Source organism: Helianthus annuus, chromosome 2, assembly GCF_002127325.2.
Source record: "Helianthus annuus cultivar XRQ/B chromosome 2, HanXRQr2.0-SUNRISE, whole genome shotgun sequence".
NCBI classification, from domain to species: domain Eukaryota; kingdom Viridiplantae; phylum Streptophyta; class Magnoliopsida; order Asterales; family Asteraceae; genus Helianthus; species Helianthus annuus.
Window position 1 is genome coordinate 63,097,629 of NC_035434.2, and position 16,751 is coordinate 63,114,379.

At 38.7% G+C, this 16,751-nt stretch overlaps 1 protein-coding gene across 1 annotated transcript; it reads left to right on the plus strand.

Annotated features, from left to right (window-relative positions):
• The first annotated feature begins 10,217 nt into the window (after positions 1-10,217).
• LOC110892673 lies at positions 10,218-12,810 on the plus strand. The gene is made up of 4 exons (XM_022139825.1): positions 10,218-10,244; positions 10,289-10,433; positions 10,526-11,718; positions 11,803-12,810. Exons 1-4 carry the CDS (start codon positions 10,218-10,220, stop codon positions 12,808-12,810), a joined length of 2,373 nt encoding a protein of 790 aa, XP_021995517.1.
• Positions 12,811-16,751: the final 3,941 nt, after the last annotated feature.

A 16,751-nucleotide genomic window follows, 5' to 3' on the forward strand; every position in this document is an offset into this window, starting at 1 on the left:
TTCACTCGAGACCGTGGTCTCGAGTCGGGTTGCTTGTGGTTTCGGCTCATATGTATTACACACACATATATATACATATCTAAATACACCAATACGTAGATACACATAACATGTAACACGAAAGTTCACGGGTTTTCATTTAATAAATATTTACACACGTAAGTTACATCGAAGGATTGTCCGGGAAATTCCGAAGTGTCACAACATAAAAGCGACAAATATCAGAGTCAGCAGTTGCAGGCTCAGAATCGAAACACATAAAATCAGCGATTGCGAGCTTGTAAGCGAAAACAGAGTGTCTCGGCTAGATAGACGTCGACTAACCAAAGTGATTCGACTGTTCTCAAGGATATACTCATAGTCCTTTTTGGCCTAGTAGACTGTGCTCTATCACCGGTTCACGGTGAATGGCACGCATCCTTTCGGTTATTTAAGCACTCAAGTCATTGGAATCCATCGAGACTTTGGTGAGAGTTTTGTAAAACCAACATAAGGAGGGGGAACGTGTCACCAAGATTCGGGTTTCACCCCTAACTTAACGACCATGTTCCTGTTTGTGTGATAAAAGCATGAGATTTAGAGAGAAGATTGCGCCAAAGTACGGATTTCACTCCTGATTCAACACAAATTCTCTTGTTTGTAGTAAAAATGCGGGTCGAACAAACGATTTAATCGAGAGTTTACAGTTTTCACATCTAGTCTCGATCTAACCACTCATTCATTTTTGAAAATAGTGCAGTGTGTCTGACGGCTTCCCTGAGGCAGTCAGTGATAGCGTATAGCGGGTACGAGCGAGAATTTCATGTAAACTTGTACAGAACCCCTACAAGGTACGCACAAGTCGGTCCATTGGTACTTAGACTATAGACTAGGTCGTTTCTAAGACATCGACCCGGACTAGGTCGAGTCTTGCCTAATTCCCTATAGTTATGGCTCTGATACCAGTCTGTCACACCCCAACCGATGGCGGAAACATCGGGGCATGGCACTGAGCGAAACAGATTGTCCATGAGTATCCATAACAATTATTAATTACCAGATAATTAAACGTCATGTCCCATACCACAACATATCCAAGTAAAACAGTTATTACAAATAATTGTCTCAAAAACAAACACTATTCCGACAACTTAGATTTAAGCGTGACATAACTAGACCCCTAGCTTGATTCACCAAAGTACAACATCCCTAGCTTTTCAAGCACCTGTCACATACGTTAAAATAGAGGTCAAAACACATAGTGTAAAGGTGAGCATACAAGTTTAATAGTATAGTAGAGTTCGAAATTGTTTACGCATAACCAGCATGTAACATGTACAAAGTGAAGGCAAGTAGGTTATCGACAGAGAAATATGCACAGACGTGACTGCGAGTTGTACAATGCGCAACACATATCCCCACCGGGACACATGAAGTAAAGCCCTTAGCAACCCCTGTCCACGACAGGTGCTGAGTCCAAACTATAGTATTATCGTTGCTAAGATGTCAGACAACAATCACTGTGTTAACATAACATACAAGCATTCATCGAATAACATGTAGCATGCAATGACAGTCAGCGTATAAATAGTGTTTGCGTTGTGTGTCAATTGTGATTTAGAATAAGTAATGTATGTAACACCCAAAAGTGCGTAAAGCAAAAAGGGTTCGAGTATACTCACAGATAGCGTTTAAATCAATAAACACTATCTTGGATTGAAGGGAGCGCTGAGAGATTAGCCTAAACAGTTAACGATAGCATAAACGATGTACGACGCGTAAAACAATGAAAAGTGGTTAAGTGTCGAATGGTAATCCGATCGGATGGCTATCCGATCGGTTGGCCATTCGATCGGATGTCAATCCGTTCGGATGGTCATCCGATCGGATGGCCATTCGATTGGATTGACATTTGTTTGGGGTGGATGTGTTTGTGTATGATGGCCTTGAAGTTTTCGTTGTAGCATTTTGAAAACAAAGAAGCATCTCTACCTTTCAGGTCGTCGATCGAACGGACGTTCGATTGGATAGCGATCCGATTGGTTGGACCCTTCGTGAGAACAAGTTCACAGCAGGATTGTCACTCGATTGGATAGCAATCCAATAGAAACTGATGTTCTTTGGAAATCATGAAAATGGTTAAGTGTCGAAGTTCCAAAAGTCAGATAATCGGATGGTCGTTCGATCGGATGGCTATCCGATCGGACGGAATTCCGTTCGATGTTCAGAGCTTTGCATGTTTGAAGCAAAGTTTAAGTGTGGAACCAAGTGCATTCCGATCGAATAGTAGTTCGATCGGATGGCTATCCGATCGGACGACAATCCGTCCCAACGAACCAGATCGTCTTGAACTTGATTATTTTGAAAGTTTTGCGGTTTGCTCGAGACTATTATGACAACGTTCTAAACAACGGAACCTCGGCAAGTCCCAAGTCGTTCGATCGAACTAGAATCACCCTAATCCGACCAGTTGACTGTTTCTTGACGGTTGTTCATGTTTATCCCGGAATCGGCGGTCTCTTTGAAAGGATCCAGATCTCAGACCGACACATCACTAGAGAAGAGTAAAAGGCCTGGCCGAGCTCCGATTCTATCGGTTTTTGGATGCATTGAGTGTAATAGAGTTGAAAGAAAGTTGGAAAAGCTTCTTTCAATCCTTTTAACTTGAGAAATGTATAGATCTATGCGAAAATCATGTTTAATCATGTGGAAATCCTTCAGATCTGAGTTATTCTTGGTGGAATGAGGTCAAAACTTGAAGTTCATAAGAACTCCATGATGACATCACCCTAGAACACCCCAAATCCGTTAATTTCACGGTTAAAAGTTAAGATTCAAAGGAGAAAATGATGAAGAAGTGTGTGCAGATTCTAGAAGTACAAGATTTAGGTTGAAAACTTACAAGAATCGCGAGAAATCGAGAGAAAAAAGATCTTGAGTGCTGCTGGTCGAATGAGAGAGTTGTCACATCACAAATGATGTGACAGGGGGTATTTATAGGTTGCCAAAAAGGGAAAGGTACACAAGTGTCGGAGAGAATGGCACTGTTCGGATGGCTATCCGTTCGGATGGCCATTCGATTGATTGGCCATTCAATCGAAGTGTCCGACGAGTTTGACTTTCGGCGTTTCGTTTCGCGTGTTGAGCTTTGCGATGATTATGTGATGCAATAGATTAATAATAACCACACAAATACTATATCTAACATACAATCATCCTAATTAACTTGCGTTTAGCGTTTGCGATTAAGTTGCGTTGCGATAGAGTTGCGATTGCGTTTCGATTAAACACCACAAACATAAAGTAAACATGCACAAGTAACACATAAGTATCACACACACTTAAAACAATATTCAGAATCTACCAATCAAGGTGCGAGCGCGATAGCGATGCGATTAGCGATAAAGCGATAAAACATGCGATAAACATCGATTAACCTCGATTATTAATAGATACTCAACATAATACAACTAAAGCGATAAAATGAAGGACTCGATTACAAGTCAAAGAGGTCAAATCAGTAATTAAGCTAGGAGTGACATATCGCAATTAGCAATCTTTTCTTCCTTTGACTTCAATCTTGACTTTGACTTTGACTTTGACTTTGATTTTGACTTTCGTAACACGGGGTGTTACATGTGTTACTGGGACATGCCCCCATGCTTCAAATTTTCTTAAAAACCTTTTCAAAAGCCCAGATACAGACTTGCCCACGGGGCTGTGTCAGCTCTGCACGGGGTCGTGGTCAACAATCTGTTAAATTTAATATTTTGTTTTCTGATCTCGAGGCTCGTTATTATTCTGGGTATCTTCCAATACAGTGGATTACTACTCCGAAGACTACACCTACTACATTGAGGATGATTAGGAGAACCTTATCGTACCATTTGCGGTGAATCCCATTCGGTACAACATTGTTACCTTTTCAAACCATCAACCTCATACACCACATATGAAGAACCGAGGTTTGAGCTCCCAAATTCAAACTTTGACTGGGATGCCAATCCGTTTGAAACCTACGACACACCGCCAACAATTAATCCCGAAGCCGAAAGCCTAATACAAAGTCTCAAAAATCTAGAACTTCTAATTAAGAGATCTCGTGAAAAGGAAGAGACCATTTTTACTAAAGAGGTAACAATCGATGAGGTAAAAATAGAAGAGCAACAAAATGAAAAACTCACGCATGAACCAAACCAAGAAGAAGGTAAGCATGAAACGGAAGAGACCATTTGTACTAAAGGTTGAAGATCTACAAAGAGTTCTTGAAAGATTTGAAGATCTACAGATAAATCTTGAAGTTTTGAAGATTCGATGAGAGAAAGAGAAGAAACTCGAAGGAAAAGTAAATTCTAATCGTTCTTTTTCACCTATTTATACCCATTGCATTTAATGCGATGGGTGAATGCGATTGGTAACTGTGTCGAAACAGCCGAAGAGCGTGTCCAATCACGGATTTACACGTAAGGCTGGAAACCCAAGTTGACGATTACCACGCGCGCGTGAGACTTACTCTTCTGACACCATATGAAACGACGCGCCTGACACAATGACAGCATGATCGTCATTGTGTCAGCGGTCAACTCAAGCGTCGCTTTCACCACCAAGTTGCACCAACCTGTCAGATCTTGCTTATTCAAATTTCAAGAATTTTCCCGCACAAATAAACAGGTTACTTCAGAAACAAGCTAGCCAGCTGCCCCGTGTGAATTGCGACACAATACACGCGTGCCAGCTTTTCTAGCACATAAGATTCTTTCCCAATTACCGGAACAAGCACATGCTTAATTTTCTTAATTTTTCTAGTCTAGAGCTCAAACCACTTGCCTCGCGCATGGAAGCAACACTAGAGTGGGGGGACTTAAAGGGGTATGGTCCCAAATCCTACGCTGACTAATCAGTTCGTGCGCGGGACCATACTCATATCAGACCAATTTGGTAGCATTCCCGACCTCGCGCCGGCTAATCCGGTGTAATCCAGGTCGCGCGCGAGGTCAAGACTAACACAGGACCAGATTTAACACTTAACTCCTTGGATAAAAACTCTGACTTCCTGGACCTTGCGTCGGCTACACGAGATATCCCGTGGGGTTGCGCGGAGGTAGGAAGCACAGGTAAACCTAGGACAAGTACTAAAGGTACAAGTGGCAGAACAGTGGACCAATGAGCGTCCAACAGGCTATATCTGATCATGCTGCATGATGGACAATCGTGCAGGGGACAAAAAGGTACACAAAGATACGCAAGTGGCACCAACAAACATACGCCGACCACTACTCCACGATCTCCACTTAGCTGCTGATGACAGACCAGACAACAAGGATAATTGTTAGGACACGTGGATCCATTCAGCGTGCGCCAACTATCATCTCGCCTAGAAGCACCAACAGTCGTGGTAGAGGAGACGGAATGGATATTCCTTGTTGACGACTACAAGCCCTCAACCCATCTCCTTCACAAACCACCTCGGCTATAAATAATGAACTTCACCTCCAGGTTTAAGGATCGCTCTCTTGTTCTCTCACTTTATACACGCACCATTATCTTCAAAACAGATACTTATTCTCACGCCGGATGGTGGTTACAAGGAGAACCCCCCCCCCCTATTTTCCTACTTGTAACGAGCTTACGGTGCGTTACTGTTTTAAAGGATCATCATCATAGTAGCTTAGACGAGACAAAAAAGATTAACCTTTATTTGTCGAGACACAAACCACAAACTAATCACCAGATTAGTTTGGGGTTTCTTCACTTATTTATTCCAATTCTATTTCTATTTTTTTAATTTTTCATGTAGGTTAACGCACTGTTAGTTAAACGTTTAGTTCGTTTGTAGCTCTAACTAAAAAACATAATTTAAGTCTTTAAACTGAAATTAAATAAAAAAAACATATTTATTTACAAATAATATATAAATAGGGGGTTAGGATATAATAGTAAGTTTATTTGGCTAAGAAGGCTAGGAAGTAATCTTGACCATCCATTTAGTTAATCTAGGGCTAAGATTAAATGAGGGAAATTGAAGGGAAGAAAAGAGGCGCGTGAGTTTGTTTAGGGGCCTTCTAGTAAATCCAAGGCAATAGTTACTCTCTCCTCCAATTTCCCCTCATTTTTTAAACGTTAATAACTCTTTCATACGACATTATTTTTTTATAAAAATTACACCAAAAAACAAGCGTTTTTTATCTTTAAAACGAGTATACTATTGCTATATTTTCAAAAACAAAATTCTAAAACCCAATTGCGTAAAACGCAATGGAAAAAACGGAGTTGCGTAAAACGCAATGAAAAAAAAACATAAAAATTGACATTTTTCTAAAACGCAATGCACAAAAAACACAAAGAAATGTCTTATTTGTAAAACGCAATGGCCAGAAAACACAAAGAAATGTCTTATTTCTAAAACACAATAGCCTAAATACACAAAAGAAAGTGTAATTGCTAAAACGCAATGGACTGAAAACACATAAAAAGTGTTTTACATAAAACGCAATGCACCAAAAACACAAAGAAATGTCTTATTTCTAAAACGCAATGGCCAGAAAACACTTAAAATGTCTGTTTTCTAAAACACAATGGACTGAAAACACATAAAAATGTGTTTTACCTAAAACGCAATGCACCAAAAGCACAAAGAAATGTCTTATTTATAAAACGCAATGGCCAGAACACACTTAAAAATATCTCATTTCTAAAACGCAATGGGCTAAAAAACAAAAGAAAGTGTTCTCTCTAAAACGCAATGGACTGAAAACACCTAAAAATGTGTTTTGCCTAAAACGCAATGACTAAAAACACTTCAAAAATGTGTTTTACCTAAAATGCAATGACTAAAAACAGTTAAAAATATGTTTTTTTTCTAAAATGCTATGGCCAGAAAACACATAAAACTCTCTTATTTCTAAAACGCAATGGACCAATTTCTGGAAAATTATCTGAATTGTCTGAATTGTCTACGAATTACTGTCGTCGAAATGTGCCAATTTCTAAAACGCAATGGACCAGCTCGACCCCAGCCATGGGCTCTGCCCCTTGGACCTTGCTACCAGGGTCGCTGCCCCCGGACCCTCGCCAAGATCGTAAAACGCAATTACTAAATTAAAAACCCAGATCGTAAAAATGAAATTAAAGAATTTCTTACATGGATCGAAGCCGATTTCTTCAACGATTGACGAAATTTGAATGATTGAAACACTTATCAGCGATTGAATCAAACGGATCGAGTGATTATCTTCCAAATCATCGGAAAAAACAAGATTTTGTATGAAATTAAACTGGGTTTTCTTCAAAAAAAAAGCTGAAGAACACGTTGATCGGGTGTTTGAATCATTGATTGGTGACGAAAATCGCACTATAATGTAGTGATTATTGAGATAGAAAGTGAAGAAATGGTTGAAGATGGTGGGTTTTGATGTTACTGGGAAGAAGAAGGAAGAAGAAAATGATAAGATTGACTAAAATAGCTTTCCTCTTTATTTTAAATTTTGTCACATGTCCTAATCTTATTGCTTCCTATTCTTACTAACCCAAATAAACTTTCTATTTAATCCTCACCTATAAATAAGGTTGATAATAACTTCTTCAAAACCCTTTTTATCTATACTATTATATAATGCAGGAGGGAAGGATTCCCAAAAGTTAAGAACTTTTTCCCCTCTTATTTATAAATAAACCCCTAAAATGAGGGTAAAGTGGTCTTTTAAACCATAATTATTTTTTAGTCCCTCAATCAATTACATTTAAATCCTTGACATTTAACATAATTATGGGTAATTAGTTACCCTCCCCCCCCCCTTAATTCTTTAACGTATTCCTGCGATATCTTACAACCTGTAATGTTTTAAAAAAAACCCGAAGGTACCATGACGATCGGCACATTTTTTTAAACGTTTCGATAGTTGTCTTTTTTAGTTTCACCGTGCGTTCATAAAGTACAAATAGCCAATGCGTAAATGTACAATTGATTAAAGCCGACATTTTTTTTACCCAAGCCCGCTTTGACCATTACCTAGCTACTGTGCATTAACAAACTGACTCTGTACAAGTTTTTTATTTTGAACGGCGTTAATAAACTAAAATATTCCCTAATTTTACTAGCTGCAATATTGAATGTTTAAGTGACTCTGTACAAGTTTTTTGCTTTGAACGGCATTAATAAACTATAAAATATTCCCTAACTTTACTAGCCGTAATATTGAAAAGTTACCAGCCGCAATATTGACACGAGACACAAAGTTACCAGCCGCAATATTCCTCTAAGTTTTCTGGTACATGATAATCAAATTAAAATCTATTCTATATAACAAGTTCAGCTCAACTCCAAGGTGATAAATCGGCACCGCGACACTTCATAAATCTGCAAGACGAAAACCGTTAATAAGAATTTTTAACAAATCAAAGTATATAAAATTATTTTGTTCAAAGTAACAATACATATAATTATTATTTCACAGTTGAAAACAAACACTTTAACTAGATACATCAACTACAAGATGATAAATCGGCACCGCGGCACTTCATAAATCTGCAAGACGAAAACCGTTAATATGATTTTTTAACAAATCAAAGTATATATAATTATTTTGTTCAAAGTAACAATACATATAATTATTATTTCACAGTTGAAAACAAACATTTTAACTAGATACAATTATTATTGTAGGATCGTTCTTTGACCCAAACGAGTCAATCAGAAGAGTTCTTATCAATTCAAAAGGCGGAAACAGATGAATTGACTTTGAAAACAGCTTGTTTCACAATTAATTGTCTTGTTTTATTGATTTCACAGCTTTTCAGATCAGCAGACACATCGGCAGCACTTCGGTACCGGAATTACAAAAGTTACAAATGATTTCGCATGGAACCTATTTATAGTGGAGGTAATCTCGCTTGAACCAGTTCTAAACGGAATTAGATTCACACGGAATCTAATTTCGTGTGGAATTACATGTGAGACACTTCAAGAGAAATTACACACTTTCATGCGAAATTACACATAAATCCTATTTTCTCGAACTACGTGCCCTGATCTAAGATTCTTAATACAAGACTCGATACAAGACGAAGTCGACAGATGCATGCACCAACAATTATTATTTTACATTTGAAAACAAACATTTTAACTAGATACAATTATTATTATTATTTTATGCACGTTTGGTTTTTTTTAAAGATTGGTAGATTCAAAATTAAATAGATGCAACTAACTTCCTAAACAAAAGGGTGCCAGATTTCAAAATAACCCTAATTCACCTCTATATTCCTACTATAAATACATAGTAGGGCACCGATTTCTATTGCTAAACATTTGATAATGGATCCAATTTCGAATCCAGTGATTGCGAAAAAATAATCATATGATGTTGTACTTTCAAAGGTTAGATTGTTAGTTCGCATCAATTTATAAATTATGTTTTAATTTTATGCGAATTTTAATATATGTTATTTTTTCGTTTCAGTTGGAAGGTGAACGCGCCGATTTAAACAATCCAGTTGCAGCTCCCGCTTCTAAGGTTTCGATTTTGATTGTTTTATTAATTTTTTCTGTTCAAACATCGATTAAATAACGAGCTGTTCATAACAGGTTGTTCGATTAAATAACGAGTTGTTCATATTAACGGTTTTTTTGCAGGATGATGGTGATAAATCTGTTGAGATAATCAGTTACGGTCACATGTTCAGCCCGTACAAGTCTCATCTTCAATGTGAATTTACTGAAGAGGTAATTTTAAGGTTTATTTAATCTTTTTTTAACTTTTGTATTCAGTTTTTATCTTCTTTTTTAAGGATCGAAAATGTGAAGCATAAAGGAAGAGATACAAGAGACTCTCGGAATGGAAATGGAGTGATGTGGTTGATTTAGATGATTCCGATGATGATGACAAAGCGGCAGAATTTAAAGATACGGTAGATTCAAACGACAAAACCCGATTAAAAATACCTTGGGTGTCAATTCAGAAGCGGAACAGATATCATAAAGTCTAATATGATATCTACCAAATGTTTTCTATGTTTTTTTTCTCATTTTCAGTTTGTGTTGCGGAGCTAGGTCCTCTAGACAACTATAAAGTCACTCTGAACGCTTCAGTTAAACTTGACCAGAGGGTGTACAACCGACCAACCACATCTGAGGTTTGATTAACATTATTTTTATTTACAAATAACGTTAATATATTAGAAATATATTAATCATTTCTACTACACATTTATATAGGTTGTCGGTATTTGGGTTGAAGGTAATGACAATATCACTGCCTACAAAAGATGTATTGTAGCGTACAGTAGGTCTTAATACCCTCAAACTATTCAGCCGTACTATGGATGTTACGATCCATTATCGTATCCTTTATTCTTCCCTAATGGTGAGGCGGGTTGGCATCCTAACATACCACGTAATGGAGTATCAATCAATAACGTTCATAATGATTACGATGACATCGACGAAGACGCTGAAGGTAGGAAGAACTTTACTATGTTTTTACATGTCAATCACATAAATACCCCAAATTTTAATGTAATATAATTATATGTTCTTTATTTGACTCAGGGGCTAACCCACGAGGGGGTAGGACAACCGTAGCTATGCGAGAATACTATTGTTACAAGTTTCAAATTCGCACTACGGAGAACGTGCTTTTGCTTGGCGGTAGATTGCTACAGCAATTTGTTGTAGATGTCTATATAAATCTTGAGACATCACATTTGCAATTTTGTGAACGAAACCAAATTAAGATACGAGCTGAATTATATCAAGGTCTTGTGGATTGCATCCATGCAGGTGAGGTGCGTCCTAGCAAAGTCGGTCAACGTATTGTATTGCCTGCGTCATTCATTGGAGGGCCTCGCGACATGCGTCGACGGTTTCTAGATGCTATGACTTTAGTGCAAGATGATGGCAAACCTGATTTATTCCTTACGATGACGTGTAATCCTCAATGGCCTGAGATATGTGATAATTTGAAACCTGGTCAAACCGCACAAGATCGTCCAGATCTTGTTTCACGAATATTTCGTGCTAAATTAGAGGATCTTAAAGAGCAGCTCTGCAAGAAACATTTACTTGGAGAGGTTTTGGCATACGTTTATGTCATTGAGTTTCAAAAGCGTGGTTTGCCGCATGCACATTTCCTCCTTATCATGCACCCGCTATACAAAATTAATAATCCAGACCATTATGATAAGGTTGTTTATGCTGAAATTCCTGACAAAGAACGACATCCACAACTACATGAGGTTGTTGTCAAGCACATGATTCATGGTCCATGCGGAAATTTACGGACAGAGAGTCCTTGTATGCAGGGTGATCCAAAGGTATGTCGCTTTCATTATCCTAGACAGTTTAATAAGCAGACAACACAAGGAGAAGATGCATATTCATTATACCGAAGGAGAGACACTGGAATAACGGTGGATGTACGAGGACAAACTCTTGATAACAGATGGGTTGTCCCTTATAACCCAAGGCTTTTAATGATGTATAATTGCCACATGAATGTCGAGGTTTGCTCGAGTATAAAATCTGTTAAATATCTGTTTAAATATGTATACAAAGGACATGACAAACAGGTTATTCATGTTGATCCAGGCGCCCCAGATGTTATTATTAATGAGATAAAGAGATTTCAGGATGCACGCTACGTATCCCCCCCGGAGGCTATGTGGCGTATTTTTTCTTTCCCTCTTTCTCATATCTATCCTGCTGTTTTAGCCTTACAACTTCATCTCCCGAATAAGCAGATGGTTAGATTTAGAGAAGATGATTCTATGTTAGCAATTGTTGATAGGGAAAGAGATAAAAGAACCATGCTGACTGCATTTTTTTAGTATAACCATGGGAATGAACCGGCAAGGCAATATTTGTATAAGGATTTCCCGAAACACTTCACATGGAACGCATCCTCACGTCGTTGGTGTCCTCGTGCTACTAGGCCACAAAGAGGTCGTATTGTTAATGCCAATCCAGTAGAAGGGGAAAGGTACTACTTACGCCTACTCTTGTGTAATGTCAGAGGACCTGCTTCCTTTGAAGATCTTTGCACGGTTAATGGAATTAAGTACACGTCATTTAGAAAAACAGCTCTTGAGGTAGGGTTGATAGAGAATGATAATAGTCTATCACAATGTCTCACAGAAGTGTCTCTATTCCAATTGCCCAAAGCTCTTAGAAGGTTATTCGCAACAATAATGATTTTTTGCGAACCTGGTGATATTCGTAAGCTGTGGAATGATCACTTTGATGCACTATCTAAAGACCACCGGTTACAATATGAAAGTTTGGAACGCATTCAAAATATGGTTCTTACTGACATCAGGGTCATCCTACAGTCCATGGGTAAAGATATTGATGATTTTAAAGATCTTCCAAAAATAACAGAACACAAGTTACAATTTCCAGTTCATCGTGAGGTGCAAGAGGAGTGTGGGATAGTTGTGGAACCTGAACACCTATCTGCCATAAATGAACTTAATTCAGACCAAAAAAGAGTGTTTGATGAGATTATGTCACATGTGGATAATGACCGTCCAGGTGTGTTCTTTATAGATGGCCCGGGTGGAACGGGAAAAACATTTTTGTACAAGGCTTTGCTTGCTCAAGTACGTTCACGTGGTCTTATTGCTCTTGCGACAGCTTCATCAGGTGCTGCAGCTAATAATATGCCAGGTGGGAAAATGGCTCACCCGAGATTCAAGATTCCCATTTGTTTTAATAACAATTCGATGTGCAACATAAAAAAACAAAGTGGGGTAGCTGCACTAATTAGGTCCTCCAAGTTAATTATATGGGATGAGGCATCGATGGCAAAACGTCAGGCGATAGAGGCAGTTGATTGAACATTGCAAGACATTATAGGTGTTAGGCTCCCATTTGGTGGAAAGATAATGGTTATGGGGGGAGATTTTAGACAAGTGTTGCCGGTTATTAAAGGTGGAACTAGAGCACAAATTATAGACTCCAGCCTGCGGATGTCGCCTCTTTGGTATTTGACTAAAAAGATGCGGTTAACGATAAACATGAGAGCGCTAAATGATCCATGGTATTCTGATTTTCTTTTAAGAGTCGGTGATGGTTCTGAAGAATCGATCGAAGGAAGCTATATCCGCATACCAGACGACATGACAATTCCTTTCAGTAATCCAAAAAACTCTATAAAAGAATTGATCAATGCAGTCTTTTCGTCAATTCAAAGCAATGTATATTCTTCTGATTATATAATCTCTAGAGCAATATAGTCCACTAAAAATGACAGTGTTGACGAGATCAATGATCAAATTATTGACATGTTTCAAGGGGATGAAATGGTTTACTATAGTTTCGATGAAGTCGAAGACGATCGCCACAACTTCTATCCGGTCGAGTTCTTAAACTCACTAACTGTTAGTGGTTTGCCGCCTCATAGACTTCGTTTAAAAATCGGTTGCCCTATAATATTGTTGCGGAATATCGATCCATCACATGGTCTGTGTAACGGCACTAGATTGATATGTAAAGGCTTCCAGCGCAATGTTATTGATGCCGAGATAGCTGTCGGGCAACATGCTGGAAAAAGAGTATTTTTTCCTAGAATCCCTTTGTCTCTTTCTGAAGACGACATAAGCTAAAAAGAAAACAATTCCCCATTCGACTTAGCTTTTCCATGACAATCAACAAAGCTCAAGGTCAAACAATTCCGCATGTTGGTGTTTATCTTCCGGATTCAGTATTTTCGCATGGACAACTTTATATCGCTTTATCAAGAGGGATATCACGTGCTAATACAAAGGTATTAGTATATCCTGCCAAAGACTTCAGACGAGACGGTGTATACACCTCAAATGTTGTCTATCGAAAGGTGGTACATGACGAATGAAATACTTGTGAGTGAGAATGTGATGATTTTTTATGCATTTGGTGGTTTACGTAATTATATTCTACATATAGTTTATATATGATATCATTATATTACACACTTTTGTCTTTTTTACTCACTTATTTATTTTTTTCCTTGCAGATTAATTAAGGATTTGATATGGATAAGACAGATAGCAAAATGAAAGATGTGCCAGGTATCTACCTATCTATCATATCTTATATATAACTTTAACATGATATAACACATATGTAGCTAAAATACTTATCATTTCTTTCAGTTCCCCAAACTGCTACAGCAGCTACTACTGATTTATTAGTTAAAGAGGATACCGAAGAAGAAAATCAACCTCAAAAAGATGTAACAATCAAACAGGAAGAGATACAAGAAATTCCGGAGGACGTTGATCTCGATGATGAGAAACGGTGGTCTGACAATATGGATGAGATCCTTGAGATGTTTAAGCCGTATGATTAATAAATTTTCAACCTCATGATGCAAAGTACTTGACCCTTTATGTTTAAGACTTATCTTTCCTTATTTGTGTGGTACTTTATATAACTTTTAATTATGTTTAAGGCTTGTTTTTTCTTATTCGTGGTTTACTTTATTACACCAATTGCTAATTTAAATTCTAAATTTAACAATTACTAAACATGCGTAACACTTATGACATATATCCACCATAATAATGTTATCATATACAAATAAGAAAACTACCAGCAACGAGTGCCGCAATCCAAAGTGTCGCCCCTACCGTATCGCACGGGCACCCTACTAGTTATAATAACATAGGAAAATTAATCAGTTTTATCATATTAAGAAAGTTGTTATAAAAAAAATATCCATTTATACGTAGGTTTTGTTTTCTCCCGTAAACTTCGCTTTGGTCATATGTGTTGTGTGTTTCTTTTTTATTCCACGTGTATTTCCCTTTCTTTAAGACGGTGGTTTCACTAAGGCTATAGGGTGTGGGAATGATTTTTATGGTCAACATGATCCTCCATATTAGCATCATGTCACTCATTCTAATGTATCATTTAAAACTATTACCTTAAGGATGTGGTCATTACCCAAACTATTATTCCCTTATTTTAATTTATTTTTATGAAAATGAAAGAAAATATTGAAAAAGGAAAGGAGTCTCATGGCTGTCATGGTTTAATTTATGCCAATCATAATAGATGAGGCAATGGGTGGTGTAACAATCAATTAATGGTCGTACGTGGCGATTAATCACCCAACCCATGACCTCCACACCCTTAAGCCTAAAAGAGCTTTTATATTCATATGGATCATTTACCCTGTTTAAAAATCATACATTATCTTTGCTATTTGTGGGATTACTGAGTATGATAATGATGGTGTATTTCCCTTTCTTCCGGATGAGCACGGTACCCATTTGGTATCGAGGAAAAAGTGGGTACCGATACCTGTATCGAATACACTGGTTTACTAACGGATTTACCGGTGTTTTTGTCACACCCCCAAATCCCCACCTGCGGAGTACTACCGCTTGGAGGCGTGACTGACCAGGATCCAGCCACCAATCATACTGAACGAGCATATAAGTAATTATAAAAGTTTAACCAATACGATTAGTGTTTCAAAACAAACAAGTTTAAGTTGCAAGCGGAAGCATAAGTTTAAAGTTATGACATAAGTTCAAAAGTTCCAAGTTTAGCATAGCACGTAGCAATCCGTGTCCCACAACGATCCTCCTCCATGCAAGCTCCAGTTGAGTACCTATGGTCCTGCAAAGCATGTAGTAACGAGTCAACAACTAGTTGAGTGAGTTCACGGGTGGGCGTTCGTTTTAGTTGTTTCGAAAACAGTTTACTTTAACTGGCATCCTGCCGTGGGGGTTACCCCATAGTTTAAAAACGTGACATGTTCGTTCCCAGTTACTCCGGCACTCCGGCCGTGGGGGCTACCCCATGATAGTTATCAGGCATTTCGGCCGTGGGGGCTACCCCATGCGTACACTAGACTCGTTACCATATCGACTGCTGACTGTAGTCATGTTTATGTGCCCTGAAAACATCAATGTCTATCATCATTGACGTGCCCCAGATCCATTAGTTCACGCCCGTCCTCTGCGGCACGGTGTGAGGCTTGTCAGACCTAAATAGCGCTATCTAACTAATGACCCGCTCGCCATTGGCCCGGCGATTAGTCGATACAAAAAGGAGGGACTTCGTGATAGAGTTTTAGTCTAGTACGTTTATCCGTCCATCCGGACGAGGAATCACATTCCTGAACCACTGACGTCCTACCCAAGGAGGACGAGGAATCCACATTCCTTAATCCCGTTCCCAACCCAGGGAATCCCATGCTTTGTAGAGGGTGTGAACTCACCTTGGTTTGCTCGGCAGATAATCACAGAAAGTCAATCAAGTCGCAAGTAGTCAATAACGTCCTAACACAGATATCACTTATAATCAGATCCGAACCAAGTAGTGCACAAATGTTCAACACGTATGGCAAACACGTTTAACAGTAACAGTTCTCAGTTAACAGTCAGACATAATTCCAAAGTCTAAGTGTGAGGCCCAAACAGTTGGGCTCGTGATAACAGGCCCAAATAACACATCAACAGTAGCACAGAAGTCCATAAATTCGGCCCACTAACTTAGGCCCAAAGTGTGGTCTCGAGTCGCAACCGGACTCGCAAGCATGGTCTCGAGTCATGCTGTGTGTGCTGATCTCAGGTGGTTGCGAGTCGCAACCGGTGTCGCAACCGTGGTCTCGGTTCATCATGCTAAGGTCTCGAGTCGCAACGGGACTCGTAACCTGTGGTCTCGGCTTGTCCTGTTATGGTTGCGAGTCGCAACCGCGTGGTCTCGAGTCATCACGCTGTGGTTGCGAGTCGCAACGGGTGATTGCGAGTCGGTAAGCTGTCATATTCACGTTCAGGTGCTGATG